The sequence below is a fragment of the Equus caballus genome, chromosome 22 (assembly GCF_041296265.1).
Source record: "Equus caballus isolate H_3958 breed thoroughbred chromosome 22, TB-T2T, whole genome shotgun sequence".
NCBI classification, from domain to species: Eukaryota; Metazoa; Chordata; class Mammalia; order Perissodactyla; family Equidae; genus Equus; species Equus caballus.
Genome location: NC_091705.1, coordinates 49,268,675 through 49,285,500, shown reverse-complemented (window position 1 = coordinate 49,285,500; position 16,826 = coordinate 49,268,675). Strand labels below are relative to the sequence as shown.

The window sequence follows — 16,826 nt, the reverse complement described above, 5'->3', positions numbered from 1 at the left end:
TGGCGGGGGGAGGCCAGGGGCAGGGGAGACAAGGCTCTCAGGGTCACCTCCTCTCTTCCATTCCCCTCCCTGCAGTGACCACCCTGGAGAAGACGTTGCCACAGCTGCTGGCCAAGCTGAGCCTCCTGGAAAACCGTGGGACGCACAATGCCAGCTTGGCCCTGTCTGCCAGCATCGGCCGTGTGCGGGAGCTCATTGCTCAGGCCCGAGGAGCTGCCAGCAAGGTGGGTACGAGTGCCAGGGGCAGGTAGGTGGCTGGGAGACCACGTGATAGACGCTGATGGACTGTGCACCCCACGCAGGTCAAAGTGTCCATGAAGTTCAACGGGCGCTCGGGGGTGCAGCTGCGTACCCCCCGGGACCTCTCAGACCTCGCTGCCTATACCTCCCTCAAGTTCTATCTGCAGAGCCCGGAGCCAGCGCGTGGCCAGGCCGCTGGGGACCACTTTGTGCTGTACATGGGCAGCCGCCAGGTACCAGGCAGGCTTGGTGGGTGGGTGGAGCGGGCAGCAGGTTGGAGGGGGTGGGCCATGCTGGTCCCTGTCCCACCGAGTGTCCCACTGCCACAGGCTGCAGGTGACTACATGGGTGTGGCTCTGCGTGACCAGAAGGTGCACTGGGTGTACCGCCTGGGGGGGGCAGGCCCTGCAGCCCTCAGCATCGACGAGGACATTGGGGAGCAGTTTGCAGCTGTCAGCATCGACAGGTGGGTGGCCCAGCCCCCGTGCGCTGTGCCCCCCTGGTGGGCCTGGTGTGGCCCCATGTCCATTTCTCACGCCCTTGCCTCTGCCCTCAGGACCCTCCAGTTTGGCCACATGTCTGTCACAGTGGAGAATCAGATGGTCCATGAGACCAAGGGTGACACAGTGGCCCCTGGGGCCGAGGGGCTGCTCAGCCTGCAGCCTGACGACTTTGTCTTCTACGTGGGGGGCTACCCCAGCAACTTCACGGTGAGCCTGCCCTGGCCTGCGCAGCAGCTGCCCCATGCTATTGTCCCAGCAAGTCCTGCTTGGTGTCTGGCTTCAGTCCGTCCCACTGCAGTCTGAGTTCTTCCCCTTGGGTCTGTCCTGGGTGGAAAGGTGCCCTGACTGTGCTGTGCCCACAGCCCCCCGGACCCCTGCGCCTCCCTGGCTACCGGGGCTGCATTGAGATGGACACACTCAACGAGGAGGTGGTCAGTCTCTACAACTTCGAGAAGACCTTCCGGCTCGACACAGCTGTGGATAAGCCCTGTGCCCGGTACGCGCAGCCTGGGGCCCGACCCTTGCCCCAACTCACCTTGCCCTCAGCTGACCCCGTGACCTCTGACCGGCAGCTCCAAGTCAACTGGGGACCCGTGGCTCACAGACGGCTCCTACCTGGACGGCTCTGGCTTTGCCCGCATCAGCGTGGAGAGTCAGATCAGCCACACCAAGCGCTTTGACCAGGAGCTGCGGCTCGTGTCCTCCAGCGGCATCATCTTCTTCCTGCAGCACCAGGCATGCCTGCCCGCAGCCGCCCCCCGCCCCCACCTTCCCACCAGTGCCACCCCCACCCGCCTCCCTGCCACCCCCACTTACCTGCCCGCTGCCTCCCATCTGCCTGCATCCCCCCCACCACCCACCTGCCCACCAGTGCCACTCCCACCCGCCTCCCTGCCACCCCCACTTACCTGCCCGCTGCCTCCCATCTGCCTGCATCCCCACCACCACCCACCTGCCCAACGCCCCCACCCCACCTGCCTGCCCGCTGCCCCACCATCTACCCATACCCCCACCCCTCCCACCCCGTCCCTGACCCTGTGCTGACCCTGCCCCCCCCAGGACCAGTTCCTGTGCCTGGCTGTGAGGGAAGGCAGCCTCCTGCTCCTCTATGACTTTGGCACAGGCCTGAAGGAGGCTGTCCCGCTGCAACCCCCACCGCCCCTGACCACAGCCAGCAAGGCAGTAAGGCCCAGGTCGAGGAGGGTCTTGGGGTCGGGGACAGCTGGCAGGGACATGGCTTACCCTGCAGCCCCCACGCCGGTGCCTTCCAGATCCAGGTGTTCCTGCTCGGGGGCAGCCGCAAGCGCGTGCTGGTGCGCGTGGAGAGGGCTACCGTGTTCAGCGTGGAGCAGGAGAACGTGCTGGAGCTGGCCGACGCCTACTACCTGGGGGGTGTGCCACCCGACCAGCTACCCCCAAGGTGAGCAGGTGGGGCTGGGCGTGGGCGAGGGGCTTGGAGGAGGCAGCCCCCTGACGTTTGTCCCTGCAGCCTGCAGCTGCTGTTCCCTTCCGGAGGCTCCATCCGTGGCTGTGTCAAGGGCATCAAAGCTCTGGGCAAGTACGTGGATCTCAAGAGGCTGAACACGACGGGCGTCAGCTCCGGCTGCACAACAGACCTGCTGGTAAGCCCCCACCCCCGGCCCGCAGTGCCCTCGCCGGGCTGGTGCTGTGGGTCCTCATGGGCACCCTCCCTGCAGGTGGAACGGGCTGTGACTCTCCATGGCCACGGCTTCCTGCCCCTGGCGCTCCCCGATGTCTCGCCCCTCACGGGTGATGTCTACTCCGGCTTTGGCTTCCGCAGCACCAGGGACAGCGGTCTGCTCTACCATCGAGCGTCCCCGGTGTGTCTGCCCCGCCCCGAGTCTGACTGTCCATCCCACTTGTCCCTCCCGAGTCTAGCCACCTGCCCGCCCCCTGACCTCCCACCTGTCCCCAGGATGGGCCGTGCGAGGTGTCCCTGCAGCAGGGCCACGTGACACTCCGGCTTATGAGGACCGAGGTGAAAACACGAGGGCGCTTTGCCAATGGTGCCCCCCATTACGTAGCTTTCTACAGCAACACCACAGGGTGAGTCCAACCTGCCTGGCCTCTCACTGCTGTCTCCAGGAATGGGGTTTGCAGCAGAGCGGGGGCCCTTGGGGGGTGCCTTGCAGCAGGTGCGTGAGGGCAGGCGGAGGAAACACTGCTCTGCTCTCCAGGGTCTGGCTCTATGTGGACGATCAGCTTCAGCAGATGAAGCCCCACCGTGGGCCACTGCCCCGGCCCCATCCCCAGCCTGAGGGGCCCCCTCGGCTCCTCCTGGGAGGCTTGCCAGAGTCTGACACCATCCAAAACTTCAGCGGCTGCATCAGCAACGTTTTTGTGCAGCGGTGAGCAGGGCAGGTGTTGTGGGGCTGGTGCTGACCCGCCACCATGCATCCAGCTGACTGCCCACTGTGGCCCTTTGCAGGCTCCTGGGGCCACAGCGTGTGTTTGACCTGCAGGAGAACGTGGGTGGCGTCAACGTGAGCTCAGGCTGCGCCCCAGCCCCTCACACCCAGACCTGGAGGCAGGCACCGCGAGGACTGCGGGCTGCAGCAGCTCGGAAGGTGGGGTGCCTGAGGGGTGGTGTGTGGGCGGAACTGGGGCAGGTAGAAGGCGGCCCCAAAGCATTCCTGCATCCCCATCCCACCCCTAGGCCTCCCGCCGCAGCCGGCAGCCCACCCAGGACCTTGCCTGTATGCCACCTGGGCCCTTCAGGACCATCCGAGATGCCTACCAGTTTGGGGGTCCTCTGCTCAGTTACCTGGAGTTTGCACACGTCCCGGCACCTCCCGGGGACTGGTAAGGCCGGGCCGGGTGGGGTGGGTGTGGAGGGGGCGCCCAGGCTGACATCCCTACTCTGTTTCCAGGTCCCACCTCAGGATGCTTGTCCGCCCTCACACTCCCCAAGGGCTCCTGCTCTTCGCTGCCCCCCTGACGGCCAGTAGCCCCTCCCTGGCTCTCTTCCTGAGCCACGGACACTTTGTTGCTCAGACGGAAGGCCCTGGGCCCCGGCTCCGTGTCCAGAGCCGCCAGCGTTCACGGGCTGGCCGGTGGCACAAGGTGAGGGGCTGAGGGGAGAGGACACAGACAGGGCCCCAGGAGCTTCCGCCCTCACCTGGCTCTTTGCACCCCTAGGTGTCCGTGCGATGGGAGAAGACTCGGATTCAGCTGGTGACAGACAGGGTCCGGGCCCAGGGCCAGGAGGGGCCCAGCCAGCAGCATCAGGGTGTAGAGGGCCCCCGGCCCCACACTCTGTTCGTGGGCGGCCTCCCTGATGGCGGCCGCAGCCGCAAACTTCCAGTGAGAACCACCTCGCCCTGGCCTTTCTGACCCCATCTCCAGCCCCCTGCCCAGCTGGAAGCTGTCCGCTCTCCTCGGCACCCAAGACCTGAGCCCACGTCCCCCCATCTGCATCTCCACAGGTGGCCATCATCAGCTCCAGGTTCAGCGGTTGTGTGAAGGGACTGAAGTTGGACGGGCAGCCTCTGGGGGCCCCCACACAGATGGTGGGAGTCACGCCCTGCTTCTCGGGCCCCCTGGAGAAGGGCCTGTTCTTCGCAGGAAGTGGGGGAGTCGTCACTCTAGGTCTGTCAGGCGCTGGTGTCCCTACTCCCACGTGTCCCAGGTCGGGGTGGGTGGAAGTGACACCCAGGAAGGAGGAGCCTGGGGCTGGGCCTTCCTCCCCTCACAGCCCTTCCCCGCAGACACCCTGGGGGCCACACTGCCCAATGTGGGCCTGGAGCTGGAGGTGCGGCCGCAGGCGGCTAGCGGCCTCGTCTTCCACCTGGGCCAGGTGCAGGCGCCCCCCTACCTGCAGCTGCAGGTGTTGGAGAAGCAGGTAAGCTGAGTAGGGGCTGCAGCCACAGGGCGGGATTCGGGTTGGAAGGGCCCTCCTGACCTGGCCCCCGCCTCCCCCCAGGTCCTGCTGCGGGCGGACGATGGTGCAGGCGAGTTCTCCACAGTGGTGACACACCCAGCCGTGGTGTGTGACGGGCAGTGGCACCGACTGGCAGGTGAGCTGTGCCCCGTCTCCCACAGCCAGAGACACTCCCGAGTTCCTCCTCCTGCAGAGCAGAGTGCCTGGGAGGGTCTCAGGAGGGGGCAGCTGCAGACCCCTGGGCAGGGGAACTTGAGAGAGGCCAAGCAACATGAACAGCCCTGGCCCCGTGGCTGTTGAGAGGGGCCTCTCCAAGCCCGGCCACAAGGAGCCTGTGCCCCACAGTGACCAAAGATGGGAACATGCTCCGGCTGGAGGTGGACAGGCAGAGCAACCACACCCTGGGCCCCATGCTGGCAACCTCGGCTGACGCCCTGGCACCTCTGCACCTTGGGGGTCTGCCTGGTGAGCATGGCCGCCGCCTTGGGGTGCAGGAGGAAACTGCTGCTCGGGGACCAGGCACTGGGGTCACCCTGCTCTCATCATACCCTCCAGAGTTGGGACAGCTGGGGGAGGGTGCCAGTGGGACATCGGTCTCTGCTCCAACCTGTCTTCCCTCCCTCTTCCCCTGGCCCCCAGAGCCTATGGACGCACACGCTGGGCTGCCCGCCTACCGTGGCTGCATGAGGAATCTGGTGGTGAACCGGGCCCCCGTCACTTTGCCTCACTCTGCTGGTGTCCAGGGGGTAGTGGGGGCGAGCGGCTGCCCAGCCACATAGCACAGCTGCCTCTCTAGGACCCTGGCCACAGCTCCAGCAGCCACGCAGGAGGGTCTCCAAGGGCCCCCAGGCCTGGAGCCCATGGGCAGGCAGGGTCCTGCCTCTCAGACCCCCAGGCCCCTCCACGCAGCTTACTGACAACACTGCCCTCAGCCCGTTTCACAGAGGAAGTTCGTGTATATTTATCTAGGTCCTAAAGTCTACGGGTTTTAAATCTTTTTTCTGGACATGGTTTAAGTTATGCCTGACTTTTCAAATGAAAGGGTAAAATGGGGTTTTTATACTTTTTATCTTTCAGCTTAATTATGAGATTTCCCTTCCACCCATTTTTAATAGCACGGGAGATCTGTAAATCGCTGGTCCCTACTGCTTAAAACAAAAATTAAAAAAGTAACTTCTGTTCAATTGAGTGTCGACTTTAAATTTGAAAAGATTAAAGCGGTTGAGACGGGTCTACAACTGGCTATGGCGGCCCGGGCAGAGCGCAGCTCTCAGGCGGAACAGCCCCTGGTGTGTCACCTCCCTAGAATGTCCCGCAGAGGGGCAGCTCCCATCCAGCCAGAACAAGGGGTGGGGCCATGACACTTGGTCCTGGGCCCACAAGAAAAACCAGAGCTGGCGTATAGAAGAAAAGCCTTTTATTTCTCAGCAAGTTGGAACAGAGGTGTGAGGGTGCGTGACAGATCACAAACGCCACTACTGAAATCGCACAGCCAAGAGCCCCGACCCCTTAAAAGACAGCAAATAATTTAGTCTAAGCTCATGTCTTCCTCTTCGTCCTTCTTGTCCTCCCCGTCGCCCTCCTTCTGCTCGGATCTGGCACTGTTCTGCATAGCTTTGGCAAATGCTTCCACATCTAAAATGCATTTAAAAGCATGAGGCCACCTTCCTAGACGCTGGCCCAGGACTGCTGACCAGAGGGGATGGGAAATGAAAACCAGCCCGAGCTCTGCTAACGGGGAGCTTTTCCTCTTAACTACAAGGAGGACAATGAACTCTGGCCAAGAGGCAGAGCAGCAGGTACTTACCACCCTTGTTGGCTGCCTCCACAGCCTCCGCAGGGAGGCCAAACTGGCACATGAGGGGACCCAGCTGCCCTGAGGCCAAGGCTGCACTGAACATGCCCAGAGCCTGAAAGGAAGGGCCAGAGGTCTGAGCACAGGCACAGCGGAGGCACAGGGGGCACTGGGGGGAGCGCCAGGGCCAGCGGCAGGTGCAGGGATGCATGGGGACAGCCGAGGAGGGCAGGCAGAGCACCCTCTGCTGGGCACACGGCAGGGGCACCCAGGCCAGAATCTACCTGCTGGAACTGGGGCGAGGTCAGCGTGTTCTGGATCTCCTCTGCGGTCTGCGGCAGCGACTCCCCAGAGGGCAGGTAGGGCAGCAGGCGCTCCTGGACGTCCGCGTTGGCGAGGATAGGTGCCATGATCTCAGGTGTCAGCACACTGGCCAGGTCAACTAGGGTAGACAAGCACGTGGCCATCAGCGGCTTGGGGCCGGCCCAGACGCCCACGTGGGAAGAGTGACAAGTGACGCTCCGAGCGTGAGACTGCTGGGCGTGGCGAGGTGAGGGGGCAGAGGTGACGCACGCGCAAAGCAGCAGCTCGGCGAAGGGATGTGCTCAGCCCCGTGCCTCGGAAAGGCAGTGAGTGAGTGGGCAGGGGGCAGCAGGCACCTTCACCCCCCAGCCTGGAGCCGAGGAGCACCGTTACCTTGCTGGCCACCTCCTGGCCCGGCCGGCACGTTCATAGTGGCTAGAATGCTCTGGAGGTCGCTCAGCTGGATGGGCTGGGTTGGGCTGGCTGCGGTGCTGGTTCCATTACCTGAACTGGGCGCGGGACTTGGGCTGGTCACCGAGGCAGCTGCTGGAGCAGAAGGGGCTGGGGTGGCGCGAGCGGAAGAGGCGGTGGAGGATGGGGTGACCGCTGCTGACTGGCTCCGGGAGCTGGGAAGAGTGAGGGCAGCACTGGAGTGGCCACACGCCCACGACACACTGGTTGGTTCTGCCCAGGTCCTTGCACTGCCAAGAACCCGGGAAGAGTCTGGACCATGACAAGGACCCTCCCTGGGTGCCTACTGTGTCCTGCACCTCCTCCATCCAGGCTCCTTGAAGGAGCAGACATGGTGCTGGGGCCCGAGTGTGCTCTGGGGGCAGGGCTGAGGCTCACCTGGATGAAGAGCTGCTCGCCGGAGGCCCTCCGCTCCCCAGCAAGCTGGCCAGGCCTGGCCCAGTCAGGGCCCCCAGCCCACCTACGAGGAGCAAGGAGACAGGAGCTCAGGCACCATGCCCACCTGGAGAGCCCACCTCCCCCTCCTAAGGAGCAGAAACGTCCTGCACTAAAGCCAAGGGACAAGCTAGGGAAGATGATGACCGCAGCAGGCCTGGGGGCTGAGGGGGAGCAAACACTCAGGCTGGAGGATTCTGGAAGCTTATCCCATCAAGTCAGATCACTTCTGTTCCATTCCATTCCACTATCAGCACACTTAGGTTCCAGCTAACACGCAATCCAAATGCAGTTCAAGGTAGCCAGTGTTTCCTCTGTCTAAGAAACACACCTACCAGAGCCCGGCAGGAGATGGCAGCGGGCACACTGACCAAAGGGGGACCAGGGAACCCTAGGCAGGAGCCCCGAGTGCACGTTCTCAGGCCCCACTCCTCAGCCAGCGGTGCTCCCCTAAGGTATGGAGCTGGGTCCTCCCTGGGGCCCTGGAAGGCCTTGCCCACCTTGCTCCCAGCTCAAACTATAAGGGAAACAGGCCCTTCCCCAGGGAAGCAGGCACAGAGAACACACATCCACGGACGTCACTCAGACAAGGTCAGGTAGAAGCTTAAAGGAAACAAGCTGAGGGCTGTCCAACGTATACTCGAGGCCGCAGGGCCAGCGGGCATTACCCAGTCCTCCGAGGCCGGCGGGTCCGATGAGCTGCATGAGCTGGCTGTGGCTCATGTTCCCCAGCAGGCTCTGCAGGCCGCCCTCACCTGGAAGACAGAAGGCGCTCAGACACGGGGCGCGCCTGCGGCCTGGCTGAGAACCCTAGCGCCATGGAAAGCGCTCAGACACAGGGTGCGCCTGTGGCCTGGGCAAGACCCACAGCGCCGTAGAAGGCGCTCTCAGACGGCCCCCACTGCTCAAGGGCCTTGGGAGGGCCTCCAGCTGAGAAAGAGCGTGCACGCTGACTCCCCCACTGCGACAGCCCTGGGGGGCTAGCCCCCAGCTCAAGTGCCCCTGGACTGTAGTCAGTGTCGTCTGATACGGGCCCGTGGGGTGGAGCCTACACCGTCTCATCAGGTGAAGACGGGAGTGGAGGGTCTTCTAACTTGGAACCTGCCATCTCCACTTAAGAACAAGCTGCCTGCACCACCAGGGGTCCAAATCACGGGCGTCTCCGCTGACCTCAGAGCACAGCCCAGAAGGTGACCATTACCGCCCAGTGCAGAGAGCTCGTGGCCTCCACTCCCACTCGCCCCCAGCGCTCCGGGCATCGGGGGGTTGTTCAGATACTCGTTGACTTTCCGGCAATGCTCCTCATCCTGATCCGTTTTGGGCTCCTGTAGGGGAGGATACAACAGCCACAGCTCAGCAGCCCGCCCACTGACCTGCTTACAGACGAGGGACCTGAGGCCCAGACAGGTGAAGTCACCTGTCCACAGTCACACAGCACCATGGAGAGGACCCAGCAGGGTCGACAGAAGTCTGACACGCAACGATGTCCGTTTCACAGGCGGGGAAACGGAAGCACTAAGGACACTCAACACACACAGGGGTCGCCTGCGGTCCTCCAGGGCCTGCGTCTTCACTCAGCAGCCTACGAGCCCAGAGCCTTCCTTCAACGCGCAGAATGCAATGAGATAAGCCTTCTACCACCGCACTGCCCGGGACCAGCCCTGGCCCACAGCCCTCTGGTGTTTGTCAGGAACGTGATAAAGCCCATGGCAGCACCGGACAATGAGCACCTGGGTGTGGAGGGGTCATCAGGCAGCATCACTCGGTAAGCACCCCTAGAACCGCGAGAGAAGGCACCCACGACTCATTCATCCAACAGTCACCTAGCATGCGCTGTGGGCCTGCAGGCGGACAAGACACACAGGCCCACCTCAGGGCAGAGGGAGGAAAGCCGTTAGATGAGCAAACTCAGGAGGAACAGAAAGGGCAGTGTGTGGTGAAAGTCTGACATTTCCCGGTAAAACAGTGTAGCAACAAGCTCTACGCCAGCGGTTGGCAAACCACAGCCCCCGACCCCGGTCTGCAAATAAAGTCCTGGAACACAGCCGCAACAGTCACTCACTCATCGTCCACGCCGCTTTCACCCCACTCGGCAGAGGTAAGCCGCTGCGATCCAGGCCATCCGTCACCAAGAAGACAGCCTTCCTGCCCTGTCCTAGCAAGTGCTGAGGGGCGGCCGGGGGAGGCAGGCTCAGCCTCCGGGGGCCAGACACAGAGACATGTCACACTGCAAACGCATGCATACCACCGCAGGAGCAAGTCCACATGTGCGTTTTTTTTCCTTCTCCCCAAAGGCCCCCAGTACACAGTTGCATATTCCAGCTGTGGGTCCCTCGGGTTGGGGCACGTAGTGCTAGGTCCCTGCCCAGGATCCGAAGCAGCAAAACCCTGGGCCACTGAAGCGGCGTGCGTGAACTTAACCACTCGGCCACGGGGCTGGCCTCCCACATGTGGATGTGAAGATACGGTTATCCTCACACACACTGGAAAGAGGCTTGGCATAAGGTCATTCTTTACAATACTGCCTGTGACAGAGGAGACAGAAACGAGGCCAATGGCAAAACGAGGAAGGAATGGCAGCTTCCTGACTCGGGTGCACTGAGGGATGAGAAAGCTCAGGGCGCCAACAACCAGAGACCCCCCCAAGCACACAATGCAGGCAAAGGCTCAGAAGGCCTTGGCGAGGACACTCCACTTCTGTGAAAACACCATAGGGAGACTACACATGGTCACCCGTGCTTCTGCTCGGGGGTCCCTGTGACGCTTGAGGGGGCACTGGGAGACAAGCAAACCTGAGGCCATGTGCCCGTCAATGCACAGAGCCGGGGCCCAGCCTGGAAATCACTCATTTGTCTGCCGGGGAACTCCACACCTCAAAAGGGCCCCGGAGCCGAGCCGCGAGCACACAGCCTCCGGAAGAGGCCCCTCCTCCCAAGGCCCCCACCGAACAGCAATGCCCTGGAAGCCTGGGTGCCATGACAAGCACGTGTGGTCAGCATCAGCGGGTCCGTGAAAGCGAATTCTACCATCCGTCAGGCAAGTTTCTAACCTTAATTGGATGACAGTGAGAAACGAAGAGGTGCAAAGCCTCCACGCACCTGCATCCAAAAGAAGAGCCGTTTGGAGCCCGCCTTAAACTTGAGCACGTAGACCCTCCCGCTGGGGCACTGCGGCACACGCTTGAACTCACAGTCGTCGGGGAAGATAATCAGGTCCTACAGGGAGCCACGGAAGAACAGAGTCAGCTTCACAGAAATACACACTCGCAGTCCCGGGACCCCCCCCCCGGACACACGCTGGACCCTGTGTCAGTGGGGGCGGGGCCGAGAGGACACAGGACACAGACCAGCAAGTCACCACACCCTCCCCAGCAGGCTCTGCGCAGGGTGGATAAGCCAGGTCAGAGGCACTCCAGGAAGGGCGTGAGGGCCGGGACAGGGGCTCGGCGCTCAACAGGGAAGGCGGGCTTTCAGCTCTTGAAGGAGTTAGTTTTTTAAAAAAGATGTTTTGCGAACAACATTCCAAGATGACTAAAAAGTCAACTTGGACCTGCTCTCAAACCTAACAAAGAACACTAAACGAAATGACGGCTAGGAAAGCTTTCTGGAGGACTGTGATAAAGCTCAGGAGTTTTACACGGCTTCCCCAATTCTAGGCAGCTAATCCTCAAAGTTGAAAGTATATACAGCGACAGGAGAAATCTATGCGGTTGTTGAGACCAGGAAGACCCATAAGCAAAGCAAAACAGCTGATGAGGGCTCCAAACCAGAGATTCCCACATATCCCACCAACGCACTCCGAACTGGGCACCAGCTGCTGTCTGCCCAGAGGGCAGTGCTGGCAGCTGGGCATTCCCTAAGGTCGCACTGCTGTGATGGCCAGGCGGGCGTCCTCGAGGTGCGGCGCTAACACACTTACGTCTTCCACGTTCCCAGATGTCCTGTCTTTCCAGCAGAAGTGGATGAGGGAGTCATCCGTCTGCTGAATGTACACGAGCCCTTTCCGCTTATCTGGGGTGACGGTAGTTCCTTTTAATGACATTTTTCCCGCCCGAAACTCCACCAAATACTTGTTGGAGGACCCACGGGAGCCTGGGACGAGGCTTGGAAACAGAGCGCCCGAAGTCGTCATCCTGAAAGAGGGACAGGCAGACCCAGTCACCACGGTGGGGATCCGAACCCCCTCCTCAGATGCCGGGCCGGCCCCGACAGAGCCAAGGCTCCGCTCTCTGAACCTCCGGGCCCCGGGTGCGCCGGGAGCCAGGGAGCCGCGCGGAGGCTGCCAGGCCCGCTGCGAAAACCGCTCGGGCCAGGCCTCGGCGCCCGACGGCACCCGCGCACGGAGCCGGCCCCGAGGGCCGCCCTGCGGCTGCTTCTCAAGTTCCTTCAAGAACGAAATCAAGCTCTGCATCCACACCGCACCACCGCACACGGCTCGTACCCCGGCCACACCACCTTCTGGACTCACAAACTGTTTTTCAGTCTGGGGCTCCCAAGAACTTAAAAACTTGCGCTGGGCGGAGCCGTCGCTCACACGCCAGACGGGAGACGAGTCTTGGGCATGATACCTAGTTCCCGCCGGGCACGCCCGGCAGGTGTGCGCCCTCGAAACGCAAACCGAGCCCGGGCAGCCGCGGCCAGCCCCCGGCCGCCCCAGGACCCTCTGCGCGGGGCGGCCCGGCCTCCGCCTCGCAGGCCTTCCAGCCCAGCGCCCTCCGCTTCGCGCTGGGCCGAGGCCCGGGCTGCGGCCGGGGGAGCCGACAGACACCGCGCACGGCCCCCAGCGCCCCGAAGGCCCCCGCCCCGCGCACGGCCCCCCGGTCCCCCGGCCCCTCCAGCCGCCGGCTCCGCGGACCTGGCGCCCGGCTCGGGGGCTGCCGACGGCGCAGGCCCCGCCCCCGGCGCCCCCCGCGGCCGTCCCCGCCCCCGGAGGCCCGCGCACCTGGCCCGCGCCGAGACTCGGCCGAGAAGCGCCGTCCGGACTCGCTCTTCCTCCTCGGCGCCTGCCGGGCCCCGCCGGAAGCCCCGCTCGCCCCGCCCCACCCGCCGCTCTCGCCGCCGATTGGGCGCCGTCACGCACAGGTCCGCCGCTGGCCGGGGAGCGACTGGAGAGTGCGGCCGTCCATCGCCCGCTGCGCCCGCCCCCGCGCCGGCGGCTCTGTTCCGGCGGAAGCGCCGGCCGGCGCGCGGGCCAGAGCGGCCCCTATTGTTGCTGTGTCATAGGGGCGCGGCGGCGGCCCCTGGCGGCGGGACCGGAAACGGCGGGCCTGGCGGCGGACGTTGGGCCCCCGACAGCGCGGGACAGCGGGCCGGGCCGGGCCGGGCCGGGCCGGGCCGGGCGGGGACACCTGCGGGGCGCGAGGCAGGGTCCCTCAGGTTCCCTGTCAGTGCGGGACGCCAGGTCCCGAGACGTAGGGGAAACAGTCACCGGGCGGGGAGGGGCCTCTTAGGAGGCCGACGCGGGGGAGGGTCGGCTGCGCGTCCCCGAGTGGAGAGAACGCGACCGACCACAGCCCGGGACACGGTGCGTGGGCCGCGGCGCCCGCCGGACGGCGGTGGTGTCCTGGGGACGCCTGCAGCGCACAGCGCGGGGGCTTGGGTAGTGGTCCTGCTAGGGGTCCCCGGACCCCTCCTGAGAACAGTGCCAAGATGGTCGCCCCCACTCCGTGTGCGTGGAGTTGGCAGAGGCTGGCGTGCGCGGTCAGTGAAGGCAGCTGCCCCCGGAGCCAGAGCAGCCGTCGCAGGCCCGAGAAGGAGCCTCCACCGCCCTCCCTGCGCGGCCACCGACGCTCCGGGCTCGGCAGCCAAGGCGCCCGGGGACCCTCCAAAGGCAAGGCCGTCGGAATCGTCGGAATCGCCGGAATCGCGGTGCCACCTCCACGCCCGCCTGATGTGTTACGACCTTTGTATGCGCATGTAAAATCTGATTTAAGCTTTCTATAGAAAGTATAAAAATGACAAGTGTTTTTTATTGAACGTTGTTTTAAAGATTCATGTCGATACACGTAGCTTTAGGCCCTTCATTTTAGCCCCTGTACAATATTCTTATGTATGAAAATACAACTTCTGTATCCATTGTCTTGTGATCTAAAGATTCCCTAATTTTTTTGTTTCCGAAAATATAGCTGTTTTTCATTTAAAATGTTATGTTAATAAGTAATAGGTTTGCTATTTTCTAATTAGTTAATAAGTATTTGTAATTTCATTTTAATTTCTCATACGGTAAATATGAACAGATAGAACCCACGTACACAAAAGCTCTAGGGGGTCCTCGGTCACTGCTGAGAGTCCACAGGGCCCCAAGACCAGAGGTGAGGACAGCGGACATGAAGCACTGTCGTCACCGTGACGGTGTCACCACAGCCTGGCCGACCACTGCTCTGGGAAACCAGGAGAGAAAACGGAGAGAAAATCCAATCTGGCTCCCTGCAGAGGGGCCAGCAGGCAGGTGACACTCGTTCAGTCGTGAAAAGGCCACAAGCTGCCCCCAGACTGCACAGGGAAACCAACTTTCCAGAACCTGAAAGCGGCGCTTGCCTCAGGCAGCAGCCTCACCGGGCCCCACCCAGCGCCTCCTCTCCTGCAGCCAGACAGCCTGTGTCCTGGGATGGCTCAGAGAAAGCTTTACACTTTCAATACTTTCTGTGAAAAACCTACAGTGAGGAAACAAGCTACAGGTGGCCGGGCACCGTGGAGGCCACTCCGCATGCCCGCCGCAGCTGTGGGCCACGTGGATGCTGAATGTGCTGCACGCGCTGCGAGGGGCAGCTGTGGGGGACCTGCCAGCCCTCACTGGCAGAAGTGCACCTGACAGCCACACGCCCCAGCAGGAAAAGCAAGCCCAGCAGCTCTTGCTGAGCCTTGAGGCCTCGGTGAAAGGCAGGGGCGTGCAGCGACTGCAGGGCCCAAGGGCGGGTGCAACAAGAAAGTGGGCGAAGGACGCACCCAGACATTTCACCAAAGAGGCATACAGATGGCAAGACATACAGGAAAAGATGGTCCACATCACTATTCATAAGGGAAATGCAAATAAAACACTTCGATTAGAATGGGTAAAAAAAGGTTTTCTCCTTTCTCCAAGAACACTTGACAATACTGAGTGCTGGGGCGTCCTTGAGGTGGAGAATACAAATTGGCACAGCCATCTGAGAAAACGGTTTGGCAGGTGGTTTTTCTTGTTTTCTTTCTTTTTTAAAAATAATAGACTGTCCTTTGTTGTTGTTGTTTTTGGTGAGGAAGATTGGCCCTGAGCTAACATCTGTGCCCATCTTCCTCTACTCTGTACGTGGGACGCCACCACAGCATGGCTTCATGAGTGGTGTGTAGGTCTGCACCCAGGATCTGAACCTGTGAACCCCAGGCTGCCGAAGCAAATGCACAAACTTCACCACTACACCACCGGGCTGGCCCCTAGACTTTCTCTTTTTAGAGCAATTTTAAGTTCACACCAAAACTGAGCAGGAAGTACAGAGAGCTTCCACATACCCCTCCACACACACCAGTTGTGCGTTTGTTACACCCCATGAGCTACAGGGACACATCATATCACCCAGAGTCCACACTGACCTTAGGGTTCACTGCTGGTGTTGGACGACACCTAATGACATGGGTCCATCATTAGAGCATCACACAGAGCCGTTTCACTGCCCTAAAAACCCTCTGCTCTGCCTGGTCATCCCTCCCTCTTCCTTAACCTCTGGCAACCAATGATAACTGTTTTTCCATTTTTTAAAATTCTGGTAAAATACACATAATATTTACCATCTTAATCATTTTTTAAGTGTAGAGTTCAGTGGCAGTAAATGCATTTATAATGTTGTAAAACCATCCCCACCATCCATCTTCAGACTTTTTATTTTGTAAAACTGAAACTTGTCCCCATTAAACACCAACTCCCCAGCCCCCAGCCTCGGCCCCCACCATTCTACTTCCTGTCTCTATGAATTTGACTCCTCTAGAGACCTCATGTAAGTGGAATCATACAGTATTTCTCCTTTTGTGTCTGGCTTATTTCACTGAGCATAACGTCCTCAAGGTTCATCCATGTTGTAGCAAGTGTCAGAATTTCCTTTTTATGACTGAGTAATACTCCATCGTATGGATGGACCACATTTGGCTTATCCATTCATCTGTCAGCGGACACTTGGGCTGCTTCAATGATTCAGCTATTGTGAATGATGCTGCTCTGAACACGTACATAATATTTCTTTGAGACACTGCTTTCTTTTGGGTAAATATACAGAAATGGAATTGCTGGATCCTATGGTAATTCTACTTTTAATTTTTTTGAGGAAGTGCCACACTGTTTTCCACAGTGGCTGTACCATTTTACATTCCCACCAACAGTGCACAAGGGTTCCAACTTCTCCACATCCTCACCAACACTTGCTATTTTCTGTTCTTTTGATAGGAGCCATCCTAATGGGTGTGAGGTGGTCTCTCGTAGCTTTGCTTTGCATTTCCCTGATGTTTAGTGATGCTGAGCATCTTTTCACGTGCTTATTGGGCATTTGTTTATCTTCTTTGGAGAAATGTCTATTCAAGCCTTTTGCCTATTCTTGGATCAGGTTGCTTCTTTTTGCTGTTTTTTGGATATTAATCTTAATCAGATGTATGATTTGCAAGTATTTTCTCGCATTCTGTGGGTTGCCTTTTTACTGATGATACTGTCTGATGCACAAAATTTTAAAATTTTCATGAAGTCCAATTTGTCTGTTTTTTCTTTTGTTGCCTGAGTCTTTGGTGACACATCCAAGAAACAAGTGCCAAACCCATTGTGGTGAAGCTTTTGTCCTATGTTTTCGTCTATGAGTTTATAGTTTTAGGCCTTACATTTGGGTCCTTGATCCATTTTGAGTTAATTTTTGTATGTGGTATGAGGTAAGGGTCCAACTTCACTCTTTTGCACGTGGGTTTCCAGTTCTCCCGGCACCACTGAATGGTCTTGGTACCCTTATCACTTGGCTATATTATGTTGATTGTGTTGGTGGTGACATGACAGTATGTATCTGTCAGCTGCACACAAGGGTGAACCACACTGTAGGGAAGGATTCAAACCCCACTTCCTTCACTTCCTGCTGTGAAGGGAAACCTTGGGCAAGCCCACCTTCCTGAACCTTCTTCTCCTCCTTGTGGGTTGGACTGGATGGTAATCATGGGGCTTAAGCACCTCCGACACC

The 16,826-nt window shown here is 60.3% G+C and overlaps 2 protein-coding genes and 1 long non-coding RNA gene across 9 annotated transcripts in view; 2 read left to right on the top strand and 1 right to left on the bottom strand.

The window, feature by feature from the left end:
* The window catches only part of LAMA5 (laminin subunit alpha 5), a 51,817-nt gene extending 45,989 nt beyond the window's left edge, over positions 1 to 5,828 (top strand). Inside the window, exons 60-80 of one of the 2 annotated variants that reach the window (XR_002802991.2) lie at positions 76 to 224; positions 303 to 473; positions 570 to 706; positions 797 to 950; positions 1,106 to 1,239; positions 1,316 to 1,478; positions 1,803 to 1,936; positions 2,015 to 2,163; positions 2,233 to 2,365; positions 2,441 to 2,584; positions 2,680 to 2,810; positions 2,942 to 3,112; positions 3,193 to 3,331; positions 3,421 to 3,566; positions 3,635 to 3,827; positions 3,903 to 4,067; positions 4,190 to 4,352; positions 4,472 to 4,605; positions 4,687 to 4,780; positions 4,990 to 5,109; positions 5,284 to 5,828. Coding sequence is in view for 1 of the 2 variants with exons in the window: in XM_023626870.2 (XP_023482638.2) it covers positions 76 to 224; positions 303 to 473; positions 570 to 706; positions 797 to 950; positions 1,106 to 1,239; positions 1,316 to 1,478; positions 1,803 to 1,925; positions 2,015 to 2,163; positions 2,233 to 2,365; positions 2,441 to 2,584; positions 2,680 to 2,810; positions 2,942 to 3,112; positions 3,193 to 3,331; positions 3,421 to 3,566; positions 3,635 to 3,827; positions 3,903 to 4,067; positions 4,190 to 4,352; positions 4,472 to 4,605; positions 4,687 to 4,780; positions 4,990 to 5,109; positions 5,284 to 5,423 (3,053 nt within the window). In the remaining variant the exon portion in view is untranslated. The remainder of the gene's footprint in view (positions 1 to 75; positions 225 to 302; positions 474 to 569; positions 707 to 796; positions 951 to 1,105; positions 1,240 to 1,315; positions 1,479 to 1,802; positions 1,937 to 2,014; positions 2,164 to 2,232; positions 2,366 to 2,440; positions 2,585 to 2,679; positions 2,811 to 2,941; positions 3,113 to 3,192; positions 3,332 to 3,420; positions 3,567 to 3,634; positions 3,828 to 3,902; positions 4,068 to 4,189; positions 4,353 to 4,471; positions 4,606 to 4,686; positions 4,781 to 4,989; positions 5,110 to 5,283) is intronic. The other variant, XM_023626870.2, reaches the window with a different exon arrangement.
* A 216-nt stretch (positions 5,829 to 6,044) lies between these two features.
* ADRM1 (ADRM1 26S proteasome ubiquitin receptor) lies at positions 6,045 to 13,036 on the bottom strand. Of its 6 annotated transcripts, none has more exon segments than NM_001428245.1 (10): positions 6,045 to 6,279; positions 6,452 to 6,554; positions 6,724 to 6,881; positions 7,136 to 7,368; positions 7,592 to 7,673; positions 8,317 to 8,403; positions 8,850 to 8,973; positions 10,747 to 10,863; positions 11,567 to 11,780; positions 12,590 to 12,652. In NM_001428245.1, coding segments are annotated over 9 exon segments (1,224 nt in total). In that variant the 5' UTR covers position 11,780; positions 12,590 to 12,652; the 3' UTR covers positions 6,045 to 6,172.
* On the top strand, positions 12,930 to 16,354 carry LOC138920176 (uncharacterized). The gene is made up of 2 exons (XR_011430920.1): positions 12,930 to 13,553; positions 13,884 to 16,354. It is a non-coding gene; the product is annotated as an uncharacterized lncRNA (long non-coding RNA).
* Positions 16,355 to 16,826: the final 472 nt, after the last annotated feature.